Source organism: Eumetopias jubatus, unplaced genomic scaffold, assembly GCF_037043125.1.
Source record: "Eumetopias jubatus isolate StellerSeaLion01/CBP00866 unplaced genomic scaffold, mEumJub1_p1.0 scaffold_14, whole genome shotgun sequence".
NCBI lineage: Eukaryota > Metazoa > Chordata > Mammalia > Carnivora > Otariidae > Eumetopias > Eumetopias jubatus.
In genome coordinates this window covers 2,007,572-2,033,191 of record NW_028274820.1, presented here as the reverse complement: position 1 = coordinate 2,033,191, position 25,620 = coordinate 2,007,572, and the positions used below count along the sequence as shown (strand labels likewise).

Genomic DNA, 25,620 nt, shown 5'->3' with positions numbered 1-25,620 from the left:
CTTTCCTGGAAATGAGTAATATGAGTGATGTGGAGTTTTTAAAAAACTTCATCATGCTGTTATCCACCCTCCCTTGTTCTAAAGCAGAAACCAAAATAACCTGTATTTCTTACAATGTTATTTTATTGACCCTGGTAGATTTGCCCAGTTCTTAAAGCTAAGTATTTTTGTTTTTTTGTTTGTTTTTTTTTTAAAGGCAAGATTTAAAAAATATCCAGAAATAGTGACAATGCAGGCCTCAAGCAGATGGGCATTTTGTCAGGGAAATGTATAAAATTCGGTGGAGTGTGTGGACTTGGTGTTAAACAGCAGGTTTTCATGGTGCTTGACCGCACGCCCTGAGCGACTGGGGCTGAACCAGCGTCTGCGCCCCTTTCGGGGGCAAGGACACCAGCCAGCAGGTGGGACGTTTACCGGAAAGCTCGTGGCCCAGGGTGTGGGCCGAGCTACCCACTGGGGACAGATGGAGCTTAAGCACCCACCCAGCCACAGCCCCTGGGCCTGCTCTTTCTGGAAAGTGGGTCTTCTCTGTGGAGGGTCTCCTGCTGGTGTGCAGAGAGAAGGCCTGGCCCTTTCTAAAGTGAGAGCCAGCCTGCGGGATGGGCGGGGTCCATCTGTAAGTACACAGGCCTTCAGGGGGTGACACTGTGTGTGCTGCATGCCCTTGTCCTTGCAACGAGCTTGCAAGACGCTCCTCAGCTCACCTGGCGTGCCAGAGCCGGGCGTGGGCCCTGTGTTCCGCAGCCTGCGTTTGGGGAGCATGCCGGGCGAGAGTGACCCGCCCATGGTGGAATCCGGCCCCTCGCCTGTGGCACGCATCTCCAGAAGTGACCCCGTTCCTTCCAGGACAGAGACCAGGCCTGTAAGCGAGTCTCTGTTCTGCTTTCTCTGCCGCAGATACTCGAGGCTGCGCTGAGATCCTGCATCGCGCGGTGGGGATGTCCGAGAGCCCCGTGGGGCCCAAACCCACGACGCTCCGGGCTGACATGCCGGCGGCACCTGCCTTTCAGCGGGCGTTCACGTCCTCCTGCACCATCTCCAGCAGCAGCCCTGGCCAGCAGCGGGACAGGTAGGGAGGCGGGCCCTTGAACGCAGCGCAGACCCTGACCACAGGCCCCGGGAGGGGAGGGGGGGGCTTCACCTGCAGCTGACACCCGGCTGCTCTTGATTCAGAAATGTAATCACAGATACAAACCCCGGAGACTGTGTGCTCCCCCCCCCCCCAGTGTTGACAGGCTGAGCACTCAGGGACCACACCGGCAGGTGGAGTCTGGGGCCAGCTAAGGACCGGGCGTCTGTGACCACGTGCTCTGAGCTGAGGCTGGAGCAGGAATGCGGGGGGCTGGCCGGGGCTTAGTCTCCTTGGTGGCCGGGCCAGGCCGACTCCAGACTGGGCAGAGGGGCAGGCAGGCAGGATGGTGGTGGTCCTGGGGACGTAGAGGTTGTGCCGGTGTTCGGGAAAGTGCGGGGACAGCCCTCGGGGGGATTGGGAGGGCAGAAAGGGGGGATGCAGACACCGAGCCGCTGCATGGGCCCAGGGTAGGAACGGCTCCTGAGCGGCTCCCCTGGGCAAGGACACGGCGTCCCAGTTCACTGTCCTCATCCTGCCTCCTGACTCTTTACAAGGGGGGGCTCAGCTGAGGACGTCCCACACAGAGCGCGGAGTGTTTGTTAGTGAGGTGTGTGTGATGTGTTGGCTTGGCGGCTCACTTTCTGGATTTCTAACCCTACGGTACTTTCTGATACCCTCGATCTGGGAAATCCCGGTTTTGGATATGGTAACTTCTCATGATCCTTTTTTTTTTTTTTTTTTTTTTTAAACAACCTGTATTTTATTTTATTTTTTAAGTAGGCTCCACGCCCAGTGTGGAGCCCAGTGTGAGACTTGAACTCACAACCCTGAGTCAAGGCCTGAGCTGAGATCAAGCCCCCGGCTGCTTAACCCCCTGAGTCCTCCGGGCGCCCTAACTTCTCCTGTTCGTACTGGGATCCCATAATCAGCTGGTTTTCCAGCCAGCACTTAGTGGAAACTGAGTCAGGCGCCCATGCTGGCTCTCGGGGGTGGAGGACAGAGAAAGCGGGGGACACGGTCTGTGCCCAGGGAACGATGCTCTGCCAGGAGCAGCACACGGTGAACCGTGTGGTTGCCCTTGGAGGGAGGGACACGGGGACACGGGGCCGTGGTTGCGTTTTGTCTGGAGCGGAAGGGGCTTTGCTGGGTGGAGAGCGAGGGAGGCTATCACCAGAGCACTGGGGGACCCTTGCCGATCTCGGGGCGTCTCCTAGGGCCGGGCGTTCTCACTGCTGTGTCCTTCCCACAGCCCTTCGTCTGCCGAGCTGCCGTGGGTGGAGAGCAGCCCCAAAGCCACGCTGGCTCTGCTGGGGAGCAGCCGGCCGGCAGGAAGCCTCCTTGGCTCCGGAGAGTTCCCCAGCCCTGGCCCCGACGGCCCTGGGCGGCCCCACCTCCCGCCCGCGGAGCTCCAGGCCTCTTTCCACAACCACGAGCTGTCGCTGGCGGAGCCCCCCGCAGCTCTGGGCCCCCCGAGTGGCCAGGCCTTCCTGAGTTTCAGCACGGCCCCCGTGGGAAGCGGCCTTCCCCCCGGGGAGGACCCGGGCGCCTTGCTGGCTCATTCCCACGGAGCACCCCAGGCCCCTGGCACCCCGCGGACCACAGCAGTGGCCGACAACGGCTTCCTGTCCCACGGCTTCCTCGTGACGCCTGACCGCAGTGGCCACCACAGCCCAGGACTGCCGGGCCAGGGCCTGACTCTGCCTGGGCAGCCGCCCCTTCCCGAGAAGAAGCGAGCCTCAGAGGGAGACCGGTCTTTGGGTTCGGCCTCCCCGTCCTCGAGCGGCTTTTCCAGCCCGCACAGCGGGAGCACCATGAGCATCCCGTTCCCAAACATCCTCCCGGACTTCCCCAAGCCTTTGGAGGCTGCAGCGCCCTCCCCAGGTAGGCACGTGTCGGCAGTGGTGGGCGCCCCCACGTGCGATCACTCAGCAGAGTCGGGGGGGGGGACCCTGGGATTCCCCGGCGGCACCTTGAGAGCGAAGCCCAGAGCCTTCCGTCGGGGTCTTCCCCTCGTCCTCCGTTCCCCTCTGCTCAACACTCACCCACATCGGCTTCTGTTTCTCCCGCCACTTGCGATCCTCGTTCTTCAAAAATAACCTTTCTTTTCTCAATTCAGTGAATTCATTCAATTTAATTCAGTATTTCAAATTTAATTTGTATTTAATTTAATGCAGTATTTCAAACACGTACGAATAAGATCCTGACACGATTAAGCCATACCGCGCTGCTCGGTCTGTGGAGAGCCACCCGGCGCCGGCCGTGTGTCGCGCCCCATCTGTGCTGTGTCGGTCGAGAAGCACCTGCTCCCTGTCGCACCCCCCCAGGCGGTTCCCATGGATTTAGAGAGAGTGCTCTTCCCCCGAGACACACCGTCCTCTCCCTGGGTTGGACTTTGAGCGCTGGGTTCCGTGTGAGGTGAGAGGTTGCAATAAAATGTCCAGGGTGACTGTTTTTATATTCTCTTTTACAGATAATCCGGGTGATAAGCATGTGTCTGTGAACTTTGTCCAAGACACATCCAAATTCTGGTACAAGGCGGATATCTCCAGAGAGCAAGGTGCGTGGGCAGGATGGGACCCTGGGGTAGGGACCTCCGAGGGTCACAGCCTCGGGATGAAGGGTTAGGGCAAGGCTCACACTTTGTTACACACCCCTGTGGAAAATGCAACAGATTGTCCCAGGAAGATGCTCCCTGTTGCCATCCAGGCCCTGAGCTGCAGGGGCCGACGGTCAGGAGGAAGGACAGAGGTTTCTCCAGCACCCAGGTATCTGTCCACGGCGGACAGACACATGGTTACCGAGGGGGCGTGTGTTGGAAGTAACCGCGTGCCACGCACATGTGCTGCGCAGCATCTGCATGCCCGGGGCGGCCAGTAGACATCTGACGTTGTCAGTTTGTTTAAGCAGCTAATGCCACTTCTTCCCGGAGAACGAACGGAAGAGGGTTCCAGGAGGGAGGTGGCCCCGCGAGGCAGCCCCGGGGGCGAGCAGCTATCGTCCTGCAGCAGGATTCATGGGGTCGCTGCGACATGCTGGTCCTCCCCGTGGGAAACCCGGGGACTGCTGGCGGGCGTGGGGCTGGGCCGGCGATAGCGTGCCTTGGACCCAGGCGGAGGGCTGCAGGACGTGACTCCCCCGTGCAGCCCGCACACGGCTTATAGCTTCGGGGAGAAAGTCATCCGGGGTCATCCTGAGGCTTACTTCCCAACTTGCCTGGAAAGAAAGAGTTAAGTGGCTGGCAAACAGCACTGTTCAGCTTTCTCTTTGGAATTCTTCTGTTCAATTAAGTAGCTCATAAAAATGGTAAGAATGTGCCTTTCTTCCCCTGAGCTCAAGGAACCTATTGTCATTTTTCGTGGGGGGGAGCCCGCGGCCCGGAGAGACCTCCGATTCCCTGAATTGGCCTTTGTGGCCGTGCTGCTCAGCTCGGGTCCGGGCTGTGCGTGGCTGAGTGCCCCATTCTTGTCCCCTCCCTGCCCGTGGCACGGGATGGAGGCTGTGAGCCCAGCACCCCAGCGCCTCGTCCAGCCAGAGGGGCTGAGAAGGGCCTGTGACGTGTTCTAGAAAATTCTGTGCAGACCACGTACTCTGCTGGTGCAGCATCTGGGCCGGGATGGCGGGCTGGGCAGGGGCTGCTGGAGCAACTGGGGCTCCACTTTCGAGGCAGGTGGCAAGTGCCAGGCGGTCCCTGCAGGACAGATGTGGCAGATCCAACCTCACCGGCTTCTGGAGGGTTCGCCGTGGGAGGCACCTGATAAGCGCACGAGGGTTGGTGGGCTCTGGAAACACCAGCTGAGGGAGGCCGTGGGGACGTGGCCACTGACTTCACCGGCCTCACAGGGGAGCATGAGGCCCCCACAGGGCAGGGCCTCGTCCTGTGGGATGGGTCCCCCTCATTCTATTTCAGAACAGGGTCTGACATTAACCCCAATCTCCCCTCCGGGGGCGGGGGGCAGCCCCGGCTTCCGCTCCGTCTGCGGCCATGACGCTGGGGCACTTCTCTCCCACCCCCCACCCCCCCAGCAAAATAAGATCACGACATTAAAAGGGGAAACCAAAAACTCTGGTGAGGTATATCATGACGGAAAACACGCAATTCTATCAGAGATCTTTTCCCTACGGCAACAGAATAATGCACTGTCAGCCCCCAGATGCAGACACCTGCCACTAACAGGGGCCTGCTGGTGCCCGTGTGTGCCCGCCTCCCCACCAGCCCCCACACCCGTGTGGATGGCCCTCGGGGTTAAGCGCAGGCCCTCGCAGGCCTGCACCAAACCCGCCCCCCTTCCAGAGAGCAGTGCCTTCCCCATCCGGCAGGCCCCGCTTGGAGAGTGGAGGGTAGGGATTTTATTTGTAAAACCATTATTAGCTAAATGCTCCCCCAGCCTCACGTAGGGAAGATGGGAGGGCAGGTCGGCCAGGCCCAACCATCAGCCCTGACTGGGTAGGGCACTCACAGCCCCATCCAGGCTGGATGCAGTCGGCCACGGAGCCACGGGACGGAGGGCCACGTATGGCCACATTTTTGCCATCCCCTGGGGTGAACCATGGGATTTGCATTAAACATTCAGTAACTTTTTGGGTCCATCCTTTCGATCTTTCCCTCTGCTCGATTGGAAGCACACATTCTAAAACGTCTAAGTACAGTGCTGTGCGTACTGGGACCTGGTCCCGGCACTTGGGCTGTTGGGTGGGCCAGATTCCTGGGCGGTCAGCTGAGGGTCCTCCCCTGTGCCTCACGGGTGCTGTGGGGCGAGCAGGAGTCCTGTGTGCCTTATGGGGTGGGGGGGGCTCCTTTGCAGTCAGGCCCCCCTTGAAAACGATGCATCATCACAGAGACCCCCCACCCTACCCCCAAGGGACCCGGGCCTGCTCCCTCCGACCCAGTTTGCAAAGGCACCGCAGGCAAGCCGTGTGGACCCCGGCAAACGTGTGTGTCTCTGCTTCCCTCCCCAGCCATCGCCATGCTGAAGGACAAGGAGCCTGGCTCGTTCATTGTCAGGGACAGTCACTCCTTCCGAGGGGCCTACGGCCTGGCCATGAAGGTGGCCACTCCTCCCCCTTCCGTCCTGCAGCTCAACAAGAAAGGTAGGGACCCGGGAGCTGATTGGGAGCACTCACCCAGCTACGGTGTCTGTGCAAACATGGCTTCGAGTTTCTTTGGAGTCTCTTGTCTTTTTCCAGTGTGGTCCACTCAGGACTGTCCTTGTACAAGCAATATCATTCATGATTTGTGAAGTTTATGTCTTTATTGCTTTGAATGAGTGATGCATTCCCTTGTTCGGCAGGCAGGAGGGTAGAAACGGGCCTTGCTGAGGCACCCGGGCCCCCTTCTGCCCCAGGAACCGTAATCAATTCCTGTGATTTCTCACCGACTGTCCTCCAGCATCAGTACACAGGCACTTTCCTTTTTCCTCACGTAAAAGGCCGTGCCCTGCGCACACCATTCTCGCACCTGCGCTCCGGAGAGCACTTTGCTGGATGAAGAGTGACGCTGGGGTCAGCCTGGAGTCACAAGAGGAGCCCCGGGGGTGGGGGACCAAGCTGCCCTTGTCCCCAGTGCCCTCTGCCCGATGAACCATGCACAGCTGTGTTCAGATCTTCTACTTACTCTTCTGTGAACTTTCCGTCTTGGACACAACCACGTGCAGAGAAGGTTTCCATGGCTCCGTGCATGGTAAATGTTCCCATGAAGCAAACACGTCCATGCCCGTAACCCAGGAGACAACCTTGGCAGGAGGCCCCTGCACGCCCCTCCTGCATGTCACACTCCGCCATCCCACAATCTTTCGGGTATTCCAGCGACCCCTAGATTGGGCTCCGTGAGGCCCTTGGGGCTGGCCCCGTGTCCTTCCGATGTCCTACTGTCTGTCCTTTCCCTGCCCACCATCTCTCCAAGAATCCCCACTTCTGTGTGCTGGGGGGCGGTCTCTGGGAACCTAGACGTGTGAGTGCTGGGTATGTTGGAGTGTCCGAGGGTGACTGCTTCTCTCTGGTGTCCAGAGCGAGGGACTGGATCACTCTAAAAGGTTGGTGAGTTGGCTCAGATAGCAGCTCCAGCGCGGGGTCACGGAGTCCATCACGGGGCCTTTCCCACCCTCCCCTGGTGACAAGGCCCGTCCCCAGCTGCACCTGCCCCTTCCTCCGTGTCCTGACGGGCACACACCCTTCAGATCACCCATCCTGCCGCTGCAGACACGAGGCCTCCTAAGTAGAAGGTAGAGTTAACAGCTTATTTGTATTAACCACTGAAATAGGAATCCCCGAACATCCTGGTCTTGCCTGTTTTCAACTTTATATCAGAAAACTAGTATGTATTCTTTTGTGAGTTGCTTTTGCTCCTGTTATAAGATACATTGTTTCTACTTGTAACACCGCTCGTCCGTGTTACCCTCTGACAGCTTTCCAGGGAATGAATGCAGGCCCCACCTCGCAATAACGTGAATCACGATATAACGTGAATCACGATAATACGTATCGCAATAACGCATATCACAACAATGTGATTCACAATAACGCGTATCGCAATAACACGTATTGCTATGATGAGTGTCAGATAAGCTTTGGGGCTTCTCAGTGCGTGTAAAAGCTACGTTTACTCTGTACTGTGGTCCACTGAGCGTGCAACAGCCTTATGTCTAAAAAAACAACACACACACCTTGATGAAAAAATACTTTTGGTGAAAAGCTCACCGCGATCTGAGCGTATCACCTGTCGTAATCACGGATCACAGTAATCAGTGTAATAATAATGAAAAAGCTGGAAATACTGCAAGAAATACCAAAATGTGACACAGAGACACGAAGTGAGCAAATACCTTTGGAAAAATAGCTCCAGGAGCGTCACTTGACGCAGGGTAGGCACCAGGGGTCAGTTTGCACTTCACAACAGGAAGCGCAAGAAGGAAGCAGGCTCCTCGTGTGGGCGCCGGGCTCACTGGGAACGGGGGAATCCGTATAAGCAGATTCAGAGCTCACACGTTTAAAGAGCAAAATGACGCTGGCCTGCTTCACTCCCGAGCCATGCCCAGGACTGGAGAGGCTTGACGGGAATCCCTGGGTGGAGGCTCTGCTCACGGCTTCCAGGAGGAAGTGACCTCGGAGCTGTGCCTGGAAGGACGTGAGATTGGGTGGCTGAAGCATCCAGCCGAGGGGCTGTCAGGGAACCTAGATGTCTGCTGTGGGGTGAGCGGAAGGGGCAGGGTGCAGGGGACTAAGTACAGACCCCAAATCCGGATGGTGTTGTCTGGAAGCAAAGCGGAAGGAGGCTTCGTGCAGATCGAGTAGACTAGCTGAGCCTGGCTAGGAACCCGGCGTGAGAAGCTCCAGCAATCCTGAACGAGGATTGCTGTGGAGCGTGCGGGGTGGCTCTTGGCTCCATGGGAACTGCAAGCCAGCGGTCTTTCCTGCATGCACTGTCGCTTTGGAAATGAAGACGGTGCTGTGTGCGTGTTCTCGTCTCCCGGCATGCATCCACCTCTCAGGCCGACCTTGACTCAACCCTAAGGTGAAGGTCACAAGACGTCCCCGGCGTCCTCTGACTGAAATCTTCGCCGTCTGCCTGTCGCCGTCCAGCCCTGGATTTGGCAGTGGGGTGTCACGGTGCAAGGAGAGGTTTGAGAGGAAAGAGCCCAGCGAGTCAGCATCTCGCCTCTTGGTACCCGGAGACCGGGCAGTGACAGATAGATGTCCAGGACGGATCTGTTCTCCGGGCAGCCATCCGGCTGGCCGTCCAAGTGAGACACTTGTCCCCGGCGTGTGTGTCCCCTTCAGTGCGGAAGATGCGGATCCTTTTCCTCCCACAACTGAGGATGCACGATGCTCCTTTCCACACCTGTGTTCACCACAGCCTGCCGTGGAGTCTGGCCATCTCCCTCCCCACCGGCGGGTGCTGCTGTCGGCCGGTTTCCAGCTCAGTTTGGAGGTTTGGAGGTTTTCTGGACATGCCTCGTCTTCGGATGCACAGGCTGGCAGGGGCAGCGATGTTCTGTCTGGTGCCCGTGACAGAGGGCTTCCTCCCCGGGGGTCTGTCACGTGGCTCCTGGCTCAGTCGTACCCTCAAGGCTGGTCCCTTCTGCCTCTTGTCAGTGGCTTGCTCTCGGGCATCACCTTGCATCCAGATCCTTCTAACCTCTCCCGTTACGAGGGTTAGGAGCTGGAGAACGTGTTTCCGTTCACAGCAGCTGACTCATTCCCTGCACTGGGGATGCTTTGCAGGATGTGTGAGGGTCTCTTCTGGGACCCCTGTGCCTCCGGGCATGTCACCATGGGGGCTCTGCTCTCCTTCCCAGGACACTGTTTGGCAGCCCAGCGAGGCCAGCAGCCTGGCTCCGGGGCCCCTCCCTTTAGCTGGTGCTCTGTCCCTCTCTCCCATCCTCCCGTGCTCTCATTCTTTTTTTTTTTTTTTTTAAAGATTTTTATCCATCTATTTGACAGAGAGAGACACAGTGAGAGAGGGAACACAAGCAGGGGGAGCAGGAGAGGGAGAAGCAGGCTTCCCGCGGAGCAGGGAGCCCAATGCGGGGCTCGATCCCAGGACCCCGGGATCATGACCCGAGCCGAAGGCAGACGCCCAACAACTGAGCCACCCAGGCGCCCCCCGTGCTCTCATTCTTAAATTCTCTTTTCTTTCTTTTCAATTTCTCACCACAGCGGGAGATCTGGCCAACGAACTCGTTCGGCACTTTTTGATCGAGTGTACCCCGAAGGGAGTGCGGTTGAAAGGGTGCCCCAATGAACCCTATTTCGGTAAGTGGCTGCGAGGTCACAGTCGACGTCCTGGCCCACGCAGTGTGCAGCACCCTGCTGCCCCGAGCGACAGGGCCTCCCCACGCCCCGGGATCCCCAAGCCCTTCCCCCGCCCCCGCCGCTGGGCTCCCCAGCTCCCTCACCCGATTATCGTCTCCAAGATAAACTGGATAAGGAATTGTTCTGAAGGCTTTCTCAAAACCAAACAGATGGCAAGCAGGTAGCACCCTGGCAGGCAGGCCCGTGAGCATGGACCGGGTTAGAGCTGGAACCCGGGCCCTTCCTTCCCAACCTCGCAGGCTTGTTGGGACAACACCCAGACACATGGTCCTAGCCTCCAGGAGCACCTTGCAAGGACCACGGAGGCACCTGGGCTGGCTCAGACTCAGCCGACAGCTGACTTCCTCTTTACAAATTGGTGCCTGTGTGTCTTGGGCCAGAATCACCTGCAGTTCCTCTCCCTAGCTCTTAGCTGTCTTGCTGGACTGGTCACTTCACTGAAGTTTTGCGCCAAGTCCCGCAATAACGGAGCGTGTTAGTTGCTACAAATATAAGTGCTCGCCCTCCACAGCAGCTTCCTTCCCGCAGTGCTGTGTTTAGGGCGGCATTAACGCCCCTCTGCTGTTCATCCGTTTGCAGGGAGCCTGACGGCTTTGGTGTGTCAGCATTCCATCACGCCCTTGGCTTTGCCCTGCAAGCTGCTCATTCCAGACAGAGGTACGCGGTCGGGTGTTCCGTGCTGTTCCTTCTGGCCGTGTGCATGTCGGGTCCGTGAGGATCCACCAACGGAAGTCAGACTGGAACCTTCCTCTGTCCCGTGCCCTGTGGGTAAACCCCAAAGAGTGTCGTGTAGCCCACCCAAGTGGGCCGACAAGAGGCAGCCCCCAGCGATGCCGTCACCTTATGGGCTTTGTGAATGGCTTCCCTGGATAGAAAGCATCTGCATCAAGAGAACGTCAAGGCCACACTTGCATTAATTTGTACAATTCTACAAAATCAGCAAGATACTGATATTTTTGAGCTTAGGTGACAAACTGTTTGCTTTGCCTTTATGGCTGTTTGAAAAAATATCTAATTAGGCACCCATTGCATAACAGCGTGATTTGGCCGTATTTCTCAGCTTCCTAGGCAGTATTAATTTCACATAATTTTATTAGATTCCATAGTGATTAATTTATAATGTAGGTAAGTGTGATTTACCTTTTGCAATTCATTGTTCATGAGAGCTGAGAAAGACATGTTGCCGGACCGTGTCACACCCCCGCCTGCTCAGAACGCAGTGCTGGGGTCTGCGGGCCGGGGGTTGTCACCAGGAGACAACACAGGTCACCCCCTGGGAATCCAGGCCCGAGTCTGACCGTGTCGTGAGGACTCTTCTCTGGTGAGCCGGACTCATTTCTGCGTTTTCTTGCTCCGTCCCACAGATCCGTTGGAGGAGATAGCCGACAGCTCTCCCCAGACGGCGGCCAACTCGGCCGCAGAGCTGCTGAAGCAAGGGGCAGGTCAGTCTCTGGCTTCACGTGCCCCGTCCTAGTTCCTGGGCAGAAGGGGGTCACCTTGGGTCTGCGGGTTTCCTTCTGCTGTGTGTGTGTGAAGGAGCTCCCTCTCTGGGAGCACCCCCAGGCCTGGTTGGGCAGCGAGTGTGAGCAGACAGAACCAGGACTCCCCGGGCTGGAAATGTCCCCACTGCAAACAAGACCAGAGACCGTGGGAGAAAGCCAAATCCTGGGTTTCGTCTGGGGAGAAGGCAGGGAGCTGGGCTGTGGGGGGCCGGCCTCCCCCCAGCCATGAATGTAAAAGCGCTCACGGGCCTGACTCAGCAAGCCAATGGTTTCGCCCTCGCTGCCCGCAACCCAGGGTGACGCAGACCCCCAGACAGTGCTTTTGCCAGGGCACCTGTTTTTTAAATTAATAGACTTTATACATTTTTTAGAGCAGTTGTAGGTTCACAGGAACATTAAGAGGAAGGTACAGAGGTTTCCCCCACACCCCTGCCCCGTGCATGTGCGACGTTCCCCATTACAGCGTTCCCCCACCAGAAGGTACATTTGTTCCCATCTGTGAACCTACGTCATTATCACCCAGAGCCCAGAGTCTCCACTGGGGCTCACGCTCGGTGGTGTTCGTTCTGTGGTTTTGGACAAATCCATAATGCTGTGTATCCACCACCAGAGTATCACTCAGAGTGCTGTCATCATCCTAAAAATCCTCTGTGCTCCACCTGCTCACCCCCGCCCTCCAGACCTTGGCAACATTGACCCCTTCCTTGTCTCCATGGTTCTGCCCTTTCTAGAATGTCTTAGAGTTGGAATCATTACAGTTGGTAGCCTTTTCAGACGGACTTTGTCCCCTAGTGATAGAAGTTTCCTTCATGTCCTTTCATGGCTTGGTGCCGAATGATCTTACATTGTCTGGACGGACCACAGTGTACTCATCCATCTCCCCACTGAAGGGCATCCTGCTGGCGTCCAACTTTTGGCAGTTATGAATAAAGCTGCTGTAACATCCGTGTGCAGGTTTCTGTGTGGACGTGAGTTTTCAGCTCCTTAGTGTAAATAAAAAGCAGCATGATTGCTGGATCGTATATTAAGAGGATGTTTGGTTCTGTGGGTTTTTTAGATTTTATTTGAGAGAGAGGGAGCATGCATGCGCATGAGTGTGGGGAGGGGCAGAGGGAGAAGCAGACTCTGCTGAGCACGGAGCCTGACACAGGGCTCGATCCCAGGACGCTGAGATCATGACCTGAGCTGAAGACAGATGCTTAACCGACTGAGCCACCCAGGTGCCCCTGGTATGTTTAGTTTTGCAAGAAACCAGCATTGTCTTGCAAGAGAGCTACACCATTTTGCATTCCCACCAGCTGTGGATGGGAGCTCCTTTTGCTCCACATCTTTACCAGCATTTGGTGTCATCAGGGTTCTGGATTTTGGCCATTCTAATAGGTGTGCATTGGTATCCCGTCAATGTTTTAATCTGCATTTCCCTGATGACACGTGACATGGATCACCTCTCCATCATTGCTGCCTGTACGCCTTCTGTGGTGAGATGTCTGTTAAGGTATTTGGTCCGTTTTTTAGTTGGGTGGTTTTCCTATTGTTGAACTTTAAGAGTTCTTTGTGTATTTCGGAGACCAGTCCTTTATCAGACGTGTCTTTTGCAAATATTTTCTCCCAATCTGTGGCTCGTCTTCTCATTTTTTTGACGTTGTTTCTCACAGAGAGGAAATTTTTAATTTTAATGACATCCCGTTTATCATCTTTTTTTTTTTTAAAGATTTTATTTATTTATTTGAGAGAGAGAGAATGAGAGATAGAGAGCACGAGAGGGAAGAGGGTCAGAGGGAGAAGCAGACTCCCCGCTGAGCAGGGAGCCCGATGTGGGACTCGATCCCGGGACTCCAGGATCATGACCCGAGCCGAAGGCAGTTGCTTAACCAACTGAGCCACCCAGGCGCCCTCGTTTATCATTTCTTTCTTTCATGGGGTCGCCTGTTGTGTTGTCTTTGAAAAGTTTGTCACCAGACCCAAGATGATCTGGGTTTTCTCCTATGTGATCTGGAAGTTTCATACTTTTACATTTTACATTCAGGTCTGCGGCCCACTGTGTCAGGGTTTGGGAGGGGTGTGAGGTCTGTGTTACGGTCTCTGTTTCGCACGTGGGCGTCCAGCTGTCCCAGCCCCTCTGTGGAAGACGGGATCTCCTCTCCATTGTGTTGTCTTCACTCCTCTATCAAAGACCAGCTGACTTTATTGATGTGGGTCTATTTCTGGGCTCCCAGTTGTTTTCTGTTGATCTGTTCGTCTGTTCTTTTACCAATAATGCAGTCTCGACTACTAGCTTTCCAGTAAATCTTGAAGTCAGGTAGTGTCAGTCCTCCAACTCTGTGCTTCTCCCTCAGTCTCCCTCATTTCTTGTTCAGTCTGTGCTATTCTCGGTCTTTTGCTCCCATATAAATTCTAGAATCAGTTGGTCAATATCCACAAAATAACTTGCTGGGATTTTTATTGGAATCATATAGTGTCTATAGATCAGGTTGGGAAGAACCGACATCTTGACAAAATTGAGTCTTCCTATCCATGAACATGGTATCTCTCTCCATTTATTCGTCTATCTTATATTTTTTGTCAAAGTTTTATAGTTTTCCTTGTAAGTATTTCTTGTATATAATTGTATTAGATTGATACCTAGGTATTTCACGTTGGGGGCTGCTAATGTACATTGTATTGTGCTTTTAATCCCAAACTGTGATTGTCCTGTGCTGATGGACAGGAAAGGGATTGACTTGTATATTACTCTTGTTTTCTGCATCGTGCTGTAAATACAGCCCCACTACTTGCTGTTGCAGCATGCGATGCAGCCCCTGTGGTCCCAGAATAAGAGGGCTGTGGACAAGACCGAGGCCACGGGGCTCCTGTGGGTCTGCAGCCATGAGGGAACCGAGTTCCCCATGGTGGACGTTTGCTCTTGGAAAGGTTGGGGAAGGGAATTTCAGAGACTGGTTGGGGGCCTGGACAAGAAATACCTCCTTTCTGCACCTCATATTGGTAGCGTACTTCACAGCTGTGGCTCCGTGTTGGAGGTCAGTGCAATCTACAGCTCTTTTCTTGTTACTTCCTCTGTACATTGTGCATCGTTCTTCTGTGCAGCTTTTCTCTGTGGAACTCCCCGTGACTATGCCTGTTGCCCAGCTAAAGTTCATCTCTCTGGTTTCACAGCGATGAGTGTTGAACTTTCAGTTCAGACCTCCTTGAGGGATACATTCTGTGTGTCCAAAATGAAGCTGATGTGGTTTGCCCCAAACAGCAACGTGTTAGAACGTGAAGCTCCAAAATGAGGAGCGTGGCTGTGTCAGTCCTGGGTTTAAGTCCAGGCTCTGCCACTCAGGGTTTTGACCTCTGACAGCACACTCAACCACGTGAATCTCGGCGTATCGATGATAATGATCTCTCCCCACAGCGTGGCTGCAAAGACCAAGTGAATCAGATGTTGAAAACCGCCTTGGGAACCATAACGTGGTCACTCACATAGGTTGTGGTGATATTAGTCCTGCTGTGTTTGCACGGGAAAATGCTCTTCCTGGCCCAGGAAAAATGGCCTTTCCTGTGGCAGGGGCCTCACCCTTTCCCTGCACGGGCCTTAGCTGGGCACCTCCCTAGTATCTCCAGGGTGCAGCCCTGTGCTCAGCCTGGGGTTACACTGCAGCCCACATGCCTCTAGGTTCTGTACTTAGCTTAATATCATCTTATGACAAGCTGTCTGTTGTTTCTCCTTAAGCTTCATGATTATCATTTCCCCCAATAAATGTCCAATTAATAAATAGATCAATGAATTCACTAATCTTAATTAGGAACCATAATGTCCCTTATTTTTAGATATTACGGTCTTTCCTTCTATTCTGGCTTATCATTATTAGATACACTTGATAATCTTGTTGAAGAACATATGGCAGGTATCAGTAATGCTGGAGGACTTGATGTTTTGAAGGGTGGCAGTTCCCAGGACTTGAGACGGGCCCTGGGGATCTCATGTGAGCATCTGAGCTGAGCATTTACACACGACAGGGTGGAGCCTCATGTTTCTAAGACACATCGAGGGGGTTAAATGTCCGTGTAGCTCACTTCATGGGTGACAAGGCAAGGCGTGGAATCGGAACACGGATCCGTGGCTGGAGTGAGAACAAAGTAGCAGTGAGCTTGCAGAGGCCCCATGGTTTTTGGAAAAAGTGCAGGAAGGTGGTCAGACTGTCCCATTGGTGATCACCTCAAGGAAACTGATTTTTTTCCCCAAAACTAAATTTTGTGAGTGTTCTCATTCACCCCGGGACTTGAATTGTCCCGTGTGGAGTCCCCTCCCCATAAAGTTGAGGAAGCAGCACCCGGGAGCGTTAGCAGAGGCGGGCGTCCCCAGTGAGGGTGCACGGTCCGTCGTCTGCTTCCCCTTCTCTCGTGTGGCTGAGGCCCTTCTGGTTCGTTCCAGTCTCTGACTGTTGGCATTTTTGGTTTCTTCCTTGGTGGTGTTGAAGCTGTGGGATGCAGTCCATCCTGAGAGGAAGGACCAGAGCTCTGGTACATTTTCCAGCAGTGTTGGGCTGTGTCCTTAACTTACCATATTGTGAAATGTATTTTCTTTATAAGAGTAGTAGGAGCTTTTTAAGTTAAAAAAAAAAAAAAGATAGGGGCGCCTGGGTGGCTCAGTGGGTTAAGCGCCTGCCTTCGGCTCAGTTCATGATCTCAGGGTCCTGGGATCGAGCCCCGCGTCAGGCTCCCTGTTCAGCAAGGAGTCTGCTTCTCCCTCTCCCTTCCCCTCTGAACCTTCCCCCTGCTCGTGCTCGCCCTCTCTGACAAATAAATAAATAAATAAATAAATAAAATCTTTATTAAAAAAGGGAAGAGACATGGAAGAGAGAGGGAAGGTGAACTGCTCAGAGGCCTGTTTCCCAGACCGCCCTGGATGTTTTTCCTTTTCTTGCTTCGAGTAAGAAGTTCACCCATTTTTGTTGCACATCACATAGGTCTCGTTTTCAGTGGCTGTGAAATGGTCCGTCTTGTGATTCAGCTCCTTATGGTTGCTCTGCTCGTTTGGCTTGTTTCTGGCTTCTCAATAATACAGACAACCCTTGGGAGGCTACCCTTCTGCTTTATGTCTTTTTTCGGAATCTTGCATTGCTCTCTTAGGACCCAAGTTCCTGGACACAGTAGGGCTGGGTGAGGCCGTGTGTTCCTGAGGCTTTGTACCCCGTGCGTTTGATGGGCACGGCCCCATTCACAGGAGGCAGCCCTGTTCCACAAGGCGGCTCCTCCCCACCTGCACCGGGACCACGTGTCAGGTAGAATTGGACGACGGGGGCCAGACTGGGTGGACAAATACCAGTCACCCTGCGGATCTTCCCTCTGCTGGAGAGCAGGGCTCCAGGATGGACCTGTATGCTCAGCAGACCTGCCCCCAGATGTGCTTTATCAAGTGACAGCTTCCCTCTTCTGCTTTGAGGAATGACCCCGGGGGCGAGATTCCCCAAACCCCGACTCCTTATCAAAAGGCCATTTGTGGTGCCACAAGGGAGATGGGGTCCGGGTTGGTGGCCGCCTGTCCTGGCGCAGACCCAGGCTGTGCCCGTTTTGTGGGATTTCACTGTCATTAGATCAGAATTCCTTCTCTTCTTGTTTTGGGAAATGCATCACAGTAACGCTAATGAAATCAAAGGCAGAATATCCACCCTCCGAAAATCACACGGTCTTAAAGTTTCCAGGCACCCATCCATCTCCTGCTCGTACACACGCACTTTTTCTTTTATACTTGTGATCGTAGCACAAATATGGTTTTTATTCTGCTTTCCCATCAACCTCTAATGTTTTTGTGGGTTTAAGAAATAGTTGACGTACCAGCCCTGTGCGGGCCTGCGGCGCATGATGAGAGGGTTTGATTATCTAAGTTGTGAGGTGGTCACCCCCGGAGGCTCAGCTCACGTCCGTCTTCTTGTGTAGATACAGTATGAAGAGGAAAAGAGAGGAAGGTTCTCCTTGTGCTGAGAAATCCTAGGACCCACTCTCTTCATGACTTTCCCGTGAACTACCCGGGAGCGTCGGCCGTGGCCACCTGTCTTCTTGTTGCTGTACACGTGGCGTGGCTGCCACTTGATGGTTGCTTGGTTTTCCGTGTGGGGTTCATTGAGCCATTCCCCGTTTCCCTGCTAAGTCAGCACGTGGCTCCCATAGCCCCACCTCTGGGCTGGTCGTCCGCCATGGTTATGGAAGATTTCCCTTCTGAGCCTCCTGATAAAGATGACCATGTTGTCCAGAAGGGCCGTCCGGGTTGACCCAGCGTTTCATCAGAGCGTGGCAGGCGTGGGGTGCTCGGCAGCTACATTGTAATGTGCCGACATGCGCTCTGTCCCAAGGGACACATGTAAACCCCTCAAATCCAGGTGGCAGCGGGAGTGCCGGTCACCACCAGCCCTGCCGCTCCCCTCGGGTCTGTGCCAGCCAGCCTCAGGGAGCAGGTGCATCTCTGACTCCGACCCACCCCTGAGCATCCCTCTGGGTGAGAACGTGCAGGTGCGACCTTCTGAAGGTGCGTCTGCTCTCAGGACAGGCACGTGGCGTTGTGAGGGGGCATTATCTGTGGCCGGGGACGCTCGCACACAGCCTCCGTGCTTCACTGTAAAATCCACAGCGCACCCTTGGGAACATTAGACGCTTCTCACCGAGCGTGTCCGGTACCCGGTAGTTTCTCCGTGGACATTGCAGCAGCAGTATGGAGATGGGGTGTCACGGCATGGTGGCGTGGACGCCCAGGGGCTGGCTGCGAGGCTCCTGGACCACTTCTTGGGTCTCCAGGCCACTGTGTCCTCCTCCACCACGGGGCGGGTGCAGATGGGCTGAAACAGTCTCTGGAAGGTGTCTGCCATGGCCTGACACACAGGGATTGTCCTCAGAGTGAGCAGCCTTGGCAGAGCTCGGAGACACGGAAACGGTTGTGTTCAGGGTGGAGAGTTCTCTTTAGATGCTGCCTGGCAGCACAGTGCATTTCCAGCCCGTACAGGGGTGAGTTCTCCAGCTGCTTCTGGTGAGAGCAAGGGAGTGGTTCAGGGAACTTCGTAGGGGAAGCTGGGGTCTCGGAGGAAACTCCCTGCTGCTCGCGAGTTCGGGGGCTGTGTCCTCTAGAGGAAGTGGGGTAGCTCCCTGCAGTGAGCGTGGCAGGCTCCGTGCAGTGCACACTCTCACCAAAGACCCCATCCACCGGCCTCAGGCTGCGTCGTTCCAGGGAGGCTTTCCGGAATCTGCTCCTCCCCTTCATTCTGGGCCTTTCCTGTTGGGTCTCTTCAGTGGCCCCAATAATGATTCGATTCCAGTGGCTTTTCCCCGCAACGTCGGTGAGACCCCAGCCAACATGCTTGTCATGCTCAGCAACCTAGGATCAAGGGCGAAGCTTTGTTTTCCGATGAACTTGGTGCAGACCTGGGGCTTACTCACGGAAGCAGGGGCTTCTGAGACCCCAGAGCTTCCCAGGCTTTGAAGATGAGCTGTGAATCGCAGCATTTGCCTGGAGGCCGTGGATGGCTCGTCGCTCGCGGACCGCAACACTCACATGGAGCCTGACATCCGGCAGGGCAGGGGCACGGGCGGCTCTGTTCTTGGGGGTGGTGAGGGCTGGGAGGGACACGTTCTTGGTAGCTGGCCAGGCGGGGCCGTGGCTCCTGCCAGGAACGAGCGGTAGGCAGAGTCTGAGTGTCTTGGGGCACACCGACCTCACACGCACCCCAAAGTCCCACGTCAGCTTCTGCGTGAGCTGCAGGGATCCAGCCTCAGAGGGCCATCGGGCTGTTTACCAAGCCCTGGTCACACGCAACAGTTTGCTCCCTGCCCCAAGAAGCGCCCAGCCCCGTGGCAGGGCGGGGATGTGACCCAGACAGGAGGGGCCGATCCGTGCCTTCGTCACGCAGCCTCTGCCTCGAGTCACACGCCTCATGCATCGTCCCCGCTGCTCTGGGCGCCGTCGCTTCCAGCGCCTTTGGGGTTTTGGCTTCCCTCTCACACGTTTACTGACCTGCGGTGGTGCCGCGGACCCACACCCGCACTGAGGCGGGGGAAGGGTCTTTGGCCCCACTGGGGACACGGCGGCAGGGGCGGTGGGAGGCTTCCGGGACGGGGCCTCGGGGCACGTGTGTCCCTGGTTCCTCCCCATCCACGCCTGTGGAATGAGGGGCTGAGGGCTCTGCCTCCAGTGAACACCCTGCTTCCCTGGGTGTCTTGCAGCCTGCAACGTGTGGTACCTGAACTCCGTGGAGATGGAGTCACTCACGGGCCACCAGGCCGTCCAGAAGGCCCTGAGCCTCACCCTCGTGCAGGAGCCGCCTCCCCTGTGCACGGTCGTGCACTTCAAGGTGTCAGCCCAGGGCATCACCCTGACGGACAACCAGAGGAAGTGAGTGTGCCTGGGCGCCGGGCTGTGGGCGGGCCTTCTGGGCGCACTCGGGGTCAGACCTCCTGCCAGCCTGCGTGTCCCCGGGACGTGGCTCTGGACGCGTCCCTGTCCTTCAGGACCTCCCAGGAGCTGCGTGTAAACCATGGACATTCGGCACAGACGTTTTCTTCGTAGGAGTCAGGAAACTTGTAAAGAAAAAAGGAGAGAGAGAGAGAGAGTTTTAGACCTTTGAGTGTCACACGCACACACGAGTTTAATTTTTAAACACAAAAATCTTTTAACTCGACTCTGTCAAAACACTGGGAGACTGTGATGGAACTCACCCATCTTTGGTTCGAGGTCATTACATCTGACTGGTAGTCGTCCCATTTCAGGTGACACTGTGAGCTTGCTAGATGTTAGTTCAGTATCTAGATAATTAATTGTAATGCAGCCATTAGTTATATATTAAGAACAACTAATATTAGTTATTCATGACCATCTATTGTATAGTACGTTACAATACTAAATGTTATCTAGATGGTGTTTGAATGTGTAGATGCTAGATGATATTTCGGTGGCTTTCAGCAGAGCTGTCCCTGAGTGGGTTCTACCTAGCGGGTGTCCCGGGAACATAGTAGGGCCCCAGCCCGAACGGGGAACAGAGTCAGATGCACAGATAGTGGCGTGCTGCCCCCCTGCCCCCCATCCCCCCCGCGGAGCCCCTGACCTCAGAGTCAAAGACATTTCTGATGCACTTGTTGTTCATTTGTTTTGGAAACAGCCCGGTGTGGTTAATAAGAGAGCCGGGCCATCAGCCATAAGGGCAGGGGGAATGGCAGGAGCATCGCAGGGCACAAGGCCAGTCATTTGGCGCCGGCCGGTGAGGCAGCCCTGACCCGCCCTTTGCGCCCACCCCACAGCCAGTCTGTACGTTCGCAGTGTGCCGTCCGCTCCTTCCTCATGTCTGATGTGGGCTCCGGTCCCCGAGAGTGGCCGGCCTTTACTGGACACCGTGTCCCCAGTGAGGAGAGTTCGGCTGGAGACGGTCGGTGGCTGGACATGGTCGGCGGTTCTCGGGCCAAGCACAGGAAGGCCGGGCTCACTGGCTCACCTCCGGGGCCGTGCCAGGGCTCCGGGGTTCGGTCCCGACCTCCGCGTGCCTGGCAGGTGCACGATGTTACTCTGCTGCATGCTTCCCTCTTGCCAAGAGCCAGCATTTCCAACACTGCTCAGCCCCGCGTCCATCTGCCTGTTTCTGGCGGGCGTACGTGTGGTTCTTCTCTCCAAGTGACTAGTAATCCAGTCGGCTTCCGCCCGACTCTCCTTCTGGGGGAGCCCGTGCTGTGCGTCCCTGTCACCCTCACACCCACTAACAGAGCCGTGTCCCCTCCACCCCGTGTCCCGACAGGCTCTTCTTCCGGAAGCACTACCCCGTGAGCAGCGTGATTTTCTGCGCGTTGGATCCACAGGACAGAAAGTAAGACATCTCTCTTTGTATCAAGCGATGCGTGTGCGTCCTTTGCCTGTTAAATTGATAAAGAAGTGACTATAACTCTTCCTTTTCTTTTTAATCTGTAAGGTGGATCACAGATGGCCCCTGCTCGAGGTAGGTTCCCAGGACGCCAGTGCCCTTCCTGTCACCGTCCAAAGTGCATCTCTGTACAGATTTCCAAAGAGGGTATCCCGTAGGGGAAATGAGGGAACCGTGCCAATGGGTTCGTGCCATAAACACAAACAAAAGTGTGTCCTTCTGCAGGAAGGGCCTCCCGGGGTTCACTTTGCTGCTTGCTCTTTCCTGGAGGCACGGTACTTACCCCAGACCCGTATGTGGCGCAAATAGTGTGGAGGCGAATGCACGGCTTTTCGGGCTGTTCAGGGCGGGCGTGGACTGCAGGTGCATCGAGGTCAGGGTGGAGGAAGGACTTCCCCTGGGTGACTGTGAATGACACAGTGTTCAGCGTTTCCCAGATGCAGGGGGAGCACGGTTTCCGCCTGCCCTGGCTCCACGGCAGGCCAGTCCCGCCAGGCAGGGGTGCTCCCAGAACCTTCCGGAGCTGTCGGCGCTGCCCAGCCCAGTTTCCTCCGTGTATCCTAAATCTGATTGCCAGGAACAGGTCAGACCACAAGAATCCGCTTGTAGCGTCCCTGGTTCACGTTCCTGTTCGTCTCGGGATCTGATAAAGCGCCCCAGGCCTCATGCTCTGGCACGTGGGGCTGACGGCACTCCCGGCCGCGTGGAATGTGCCACCCCACCGGGGTTCCTTGAGCCAGTCCCTCTCATGGCTGGGAAACCACTCTCCTGGAACAAAAGAATCCATTTTTTTTTTTTTTTTTTTTTTTTTAAGAAGGAGCAGAAAGAGTTTCCCGGAGACAACGGAAGTCCCCGTGTGAGGCTCAGGGCTCACGAAAGCCCATTCGGAGAACAGCTCCGATTCTTCTAATGGTTCCTTACTTGCCCATAGTTGGTAACTGGGGTGCGGGAGGCCCGAGAGGAGAGCTTCTGGCCCCCAAGGGTGGGAGGGTGGCCGCGTGCAGCCCTCACCTGTGCCCCTACATGCTCTGATTGCCCCACCCCGGTACCTGGGGAGCCCGGCCTCCCCTGGGAGAGTCAGGCCACCGGCCGGGTGGGGGCTCAGGGACCTGCCCTGACCCGCGTCTGCAGGGTTCCGGCTAGGAGTGGCCCGGGGCGGTGGCTGGCCGTGCACCTGCTGTACCTGCGAGGTTTGGGAGGTGGACAGATGTGGGCAGGTGTCTGGCTGGGTGGTGGTGAGTGGCGGGTGGGGGTGGTGGTGGTGCAGGGAGGGAGTGGACAGAGGTTTGCACCCACGCTTGGGCCTTGCGGGATGCTGGCGCTCTGACCTCACCCCCTTTCCTGTTGCAGAGTCTTCGGGTTTGTGGCCCGGAAACAGGGCAGCGCCACGGACAACGTGTGCCACTTATTCGCGGAGCATGACCCAGAGCAGCCTGCCAGTGCCATCGTCAACTTCGTGTCAAAGGTCATGATCGGCTCCCCTAAGAAGATCTGAGCCCCTCCCAGCCAGAGACCCGAGCGGGGCTGGGGCGTCCCCCGCGTAGCAACTGGCCAGCCTGACGTTCCAGCCCCAGGAGGGCAAGGGGCTCCTTCTCCGGCTTCATGGACAGACGGCACCCCCCAGTCTGCTGTGCTTTCCTGAAAGACTGCTCACCAACACGTCTTTGTAGCCAAGCACTTCCCGGGTAGAGGAAATTGGGCTCCACGCTGGCAGGGGCCGTGCAAGGACACAGGCCCCCGTGTTCCTTGCACTCCGGCATTTGTGGGAAGGAGGGCGCCCGGCCCCTGCACTGGTGGCCCCTGGGTGACCGGCGACGCCATCAGCCACGCAGAGGGCCCCCGTCCACCCAGTACCTGGGAGGAGGCCCCTCTCCTCCACGACAGAGACGCTAGCTCACCAAGAAGGGGATGCGTGTTTGCTGGAGGTTCGTGCAGGTCAGGCCCTCCTGGAACTCTGGGGGCACGAGCGAGGGGGTGACGTGATGGCTGTGAGGACCAGGAAGGCCACCCGGTCCCTGGGGAGGGGCACCGTGAGCCCCAGCCGGGCGGGCAGGTGGCAGCTCCAGGCTTCCGCTCTCACTCCGGCTCCGAACGGCGTGTTGCCTGTGAGAGCAGAGGGAACATGGACGTGAAATGTCTTTTCATATAATTTATATTCTACTTACGCCAAATTATTTATGATAAATTGCTGGGCAGGACGGGGTCCCACTGCTGCGGGCTGCCAAGCCGAACCCGTGCCCACGATCGAGGGCCACGTCCCCGGCAGGCCGGCCACAGCAGCCCTGACCACCCCAGTACCACCCCAGTACCACCCCAGTCCTTGCCATGGACGGTTCGGGTCCAGGCGGCGGCGGGTGATGTCCTTTCTGGGGAGGAAGTTTCTGGAGAGTGGGTCACCTTTGGGTGGAGACGCGGCCCTGCTCTTCACGGCTGTTCTCGGCCCTCTCTCTCTGAGCCCTTGGCCACTTGTCCCCCGCTCTGCGGCCCCCGCTGGGATCCTGTGTTTCTGGCCTCCTGAGCAGAGGAGGAAGGGGAGGAAGATGATGAATCTCAGTCCTTCAAAGCTGTTCTTGAGCGGAGGGCCGCTCCTCTGCATCTCCTGGGCGACCGAGTTGGGTGCCGGTCACGCCAAGGCTCCTGTGTGTCCCCCAGGGCGGGAGTTGGGGCTGACAACGCGGGACGGGAGGCTCAGTCTCCTCCCGCACAGCCGGGGTGCCCCGCGCCTCTGGGGCCCCGGGGAGCTGCCCACTCTGCCTGACTTTCCGAAATCAAGACCAGCTCTTCGGTGCCCCCGCGAGTCGCCAGCGGGCACCACACCAGGGGTGGAAACGTGGCTGTGAGTCCTCTGTGTTAAGCGGATCAGAGACGGACCTGCCGACTGGTAGAGCTGGAAGCGAGTCGCAGGGGGGTGTCGTACGTGTGTGAAAGCAGGTGGATGGGTCCACTGTAGCTCCTATCGATGCACCAAACATAAGTGCCTCATTTCTGTGCCAAATGTTTGCCTTGGTCTTCGCGGACCTTCTTCCCCAATAGGTGTTGGTGTGGCTGTGCGGGAACGTACCGGCATCTGCCGGGGGCCAAGGGGTCCTGGTCCTCGGCAGAGGCGGCTGGCATCTTGGGATTCCATTTGTGGCAGAAATTCGGCCAAGGGGACCCGAGGTGCCGTCCCCAAGGGGCGCCTCATCCCGAGGTGGCCTCTACCCATTTTGACCCAAAGACCGCAGGTCGGGTCCCTCATCCTTCCGACCAAGGACGAGAGGCCTCATTTAGAAACCAGAGCGCGGGCGGGCGTGAGTCCAGAAGCACTACCTGGTGGATGACCCGGGCATCAGGGCCTCCTGTGCAGTCCTTGCCCAGAGCATTCAAGAAGCCGCACTCCCTGGCCTGTGAGACGGACCGACTGGCTGTGGCTTTTCCTCGCAGTGGCCAGGGCGTCGGGAAGTTTGCTCCCTCTGCGGAGCTGAGGGAAGCCGATTCCCCAGTTCCTGATGAGCGGGTACGGCGGGTTTCTTCCTGTGTTACACGTGCATCACACAGAACGAGAGGAATCCACGAACTGGGGGCTCAGACCGGGGCAAGCCGCACCCCCACCCCCACACAGGCTCGGGGACACTCCGCGCGATCCCTGGCACGGGGAACCCGTCCCGGGGAGGTCGAGGGTCCCCACCGCGTCACAGCCAGGGTCCTATTAACCTGCTCATTAACCGGATGCTGTATTCCTCCAGTGTTAACCTATACCCGTGGCAAGTCACACCGAATTTAAGGGTCTCCATGTGTATCCTCGGTGTCAAAGACCTCATGTCTCCTTAGCTGCCTTGCTTGTTAGTGGGTATTTTTACTTTTCTTATATTGTAAAGAATATATCCAGTATGTAAATGAATGTTCTATAAACCCTTTGTATAGTCATTTTCTCTGCTTTTCAGATATTCTCTCTATTCAGAGTATAATAAAATTATACACGCGGGAAAGCCTCGGTGAGGCAGACATTTGTTGTGTTGGATGGAAGCGCCCAGAGGGTTTGTGCGTCTGTGTGCCCGTGTGTGCACTTGGGTCACGCACGTGTTTCACTGGGAGTTTGAAGTGGATTTTTTATGGAGCGTTGGATTCGGTTATAAATTCACATATGGTTGGCCTTTAGGAATATATTTTAAGATTTCCGCCCAGAGACCTTTGAAAAATTATAATCAGAGAGAATAAGAATTTAATTGCAGTGTGTGCTGTTCCTCCTAGGACCTGGTTTGTTTTGATGTTCAGCCCCCGAGGGGACCTTCCAGGCGTCTGCCGCGTTGGGGCTGGACCCGAATATGCAGTTTTAAAAGTGGGTTCACCGGTTGCTTCAAGGGATGCAGGTGTTGCCCGGCGCCAC

General features: G+C 56.2%; 1 protein-coding gene across 3 annotated transcripts in view; it reads left to right on the top strand.

Annotated features, from left to right (window-relative positions):
* TNS3 (tensin 3) overlaps window positions 1-25,222 on the top strand; it is a 167,289-nt gene extending 142,067 nt beyond the window's left edge. For all 3 annotated transcript variants that reach the window (XM_088018255.1, XM_088018253.1, XM_088018254.1), the window contains 11 exons: window positions 898-1,069; window positions 2,322-2,953; window positions 3,543-3,629; window positions 6,029-6,160; window positions 9,725-9,820; window positions 10,460-10,537; window positions 11,245-11,322; window positions 19,573-19,741; window positions 21,132-21,200; window positions 21,303-21,329; window positions 22,605-25,222. In XM_088018255.1, the coding sequence (XP_087874381.1) occupies window positions 898-1,069; window positions 2,322-2,953; window positions 3,543-3,629; window positions 6,029-6,160; window positions 9,725-9,820; window positions 10,460-10,537; window positions 11,245-11,322; window positions 19,573-19,741; window positions 21,132-21,200; window positions 21,303-21,329; window positions 22,605-22,749 (1,685 nt within the window). In that variant the 3' untranslated portion in view covers window positions 22,750-25,222. The remainder of the gene's footprint in view (window positions 1-897; window positions 1,070-2,321; window positions 2,954-3,542; window positions 3,630-6,028; window positions 6,161-9,724; window positions 9,821-10,459; window positions 10,538-11,244; window positions 11,323-19,572; window positions 19,742-21,131; window positions 21,201-21,302; window positions 21,330-22,604) is intronic.
* The last annotated feature ends 398 nt before the right edge of the window (window positions 25,223-25,620 follow it).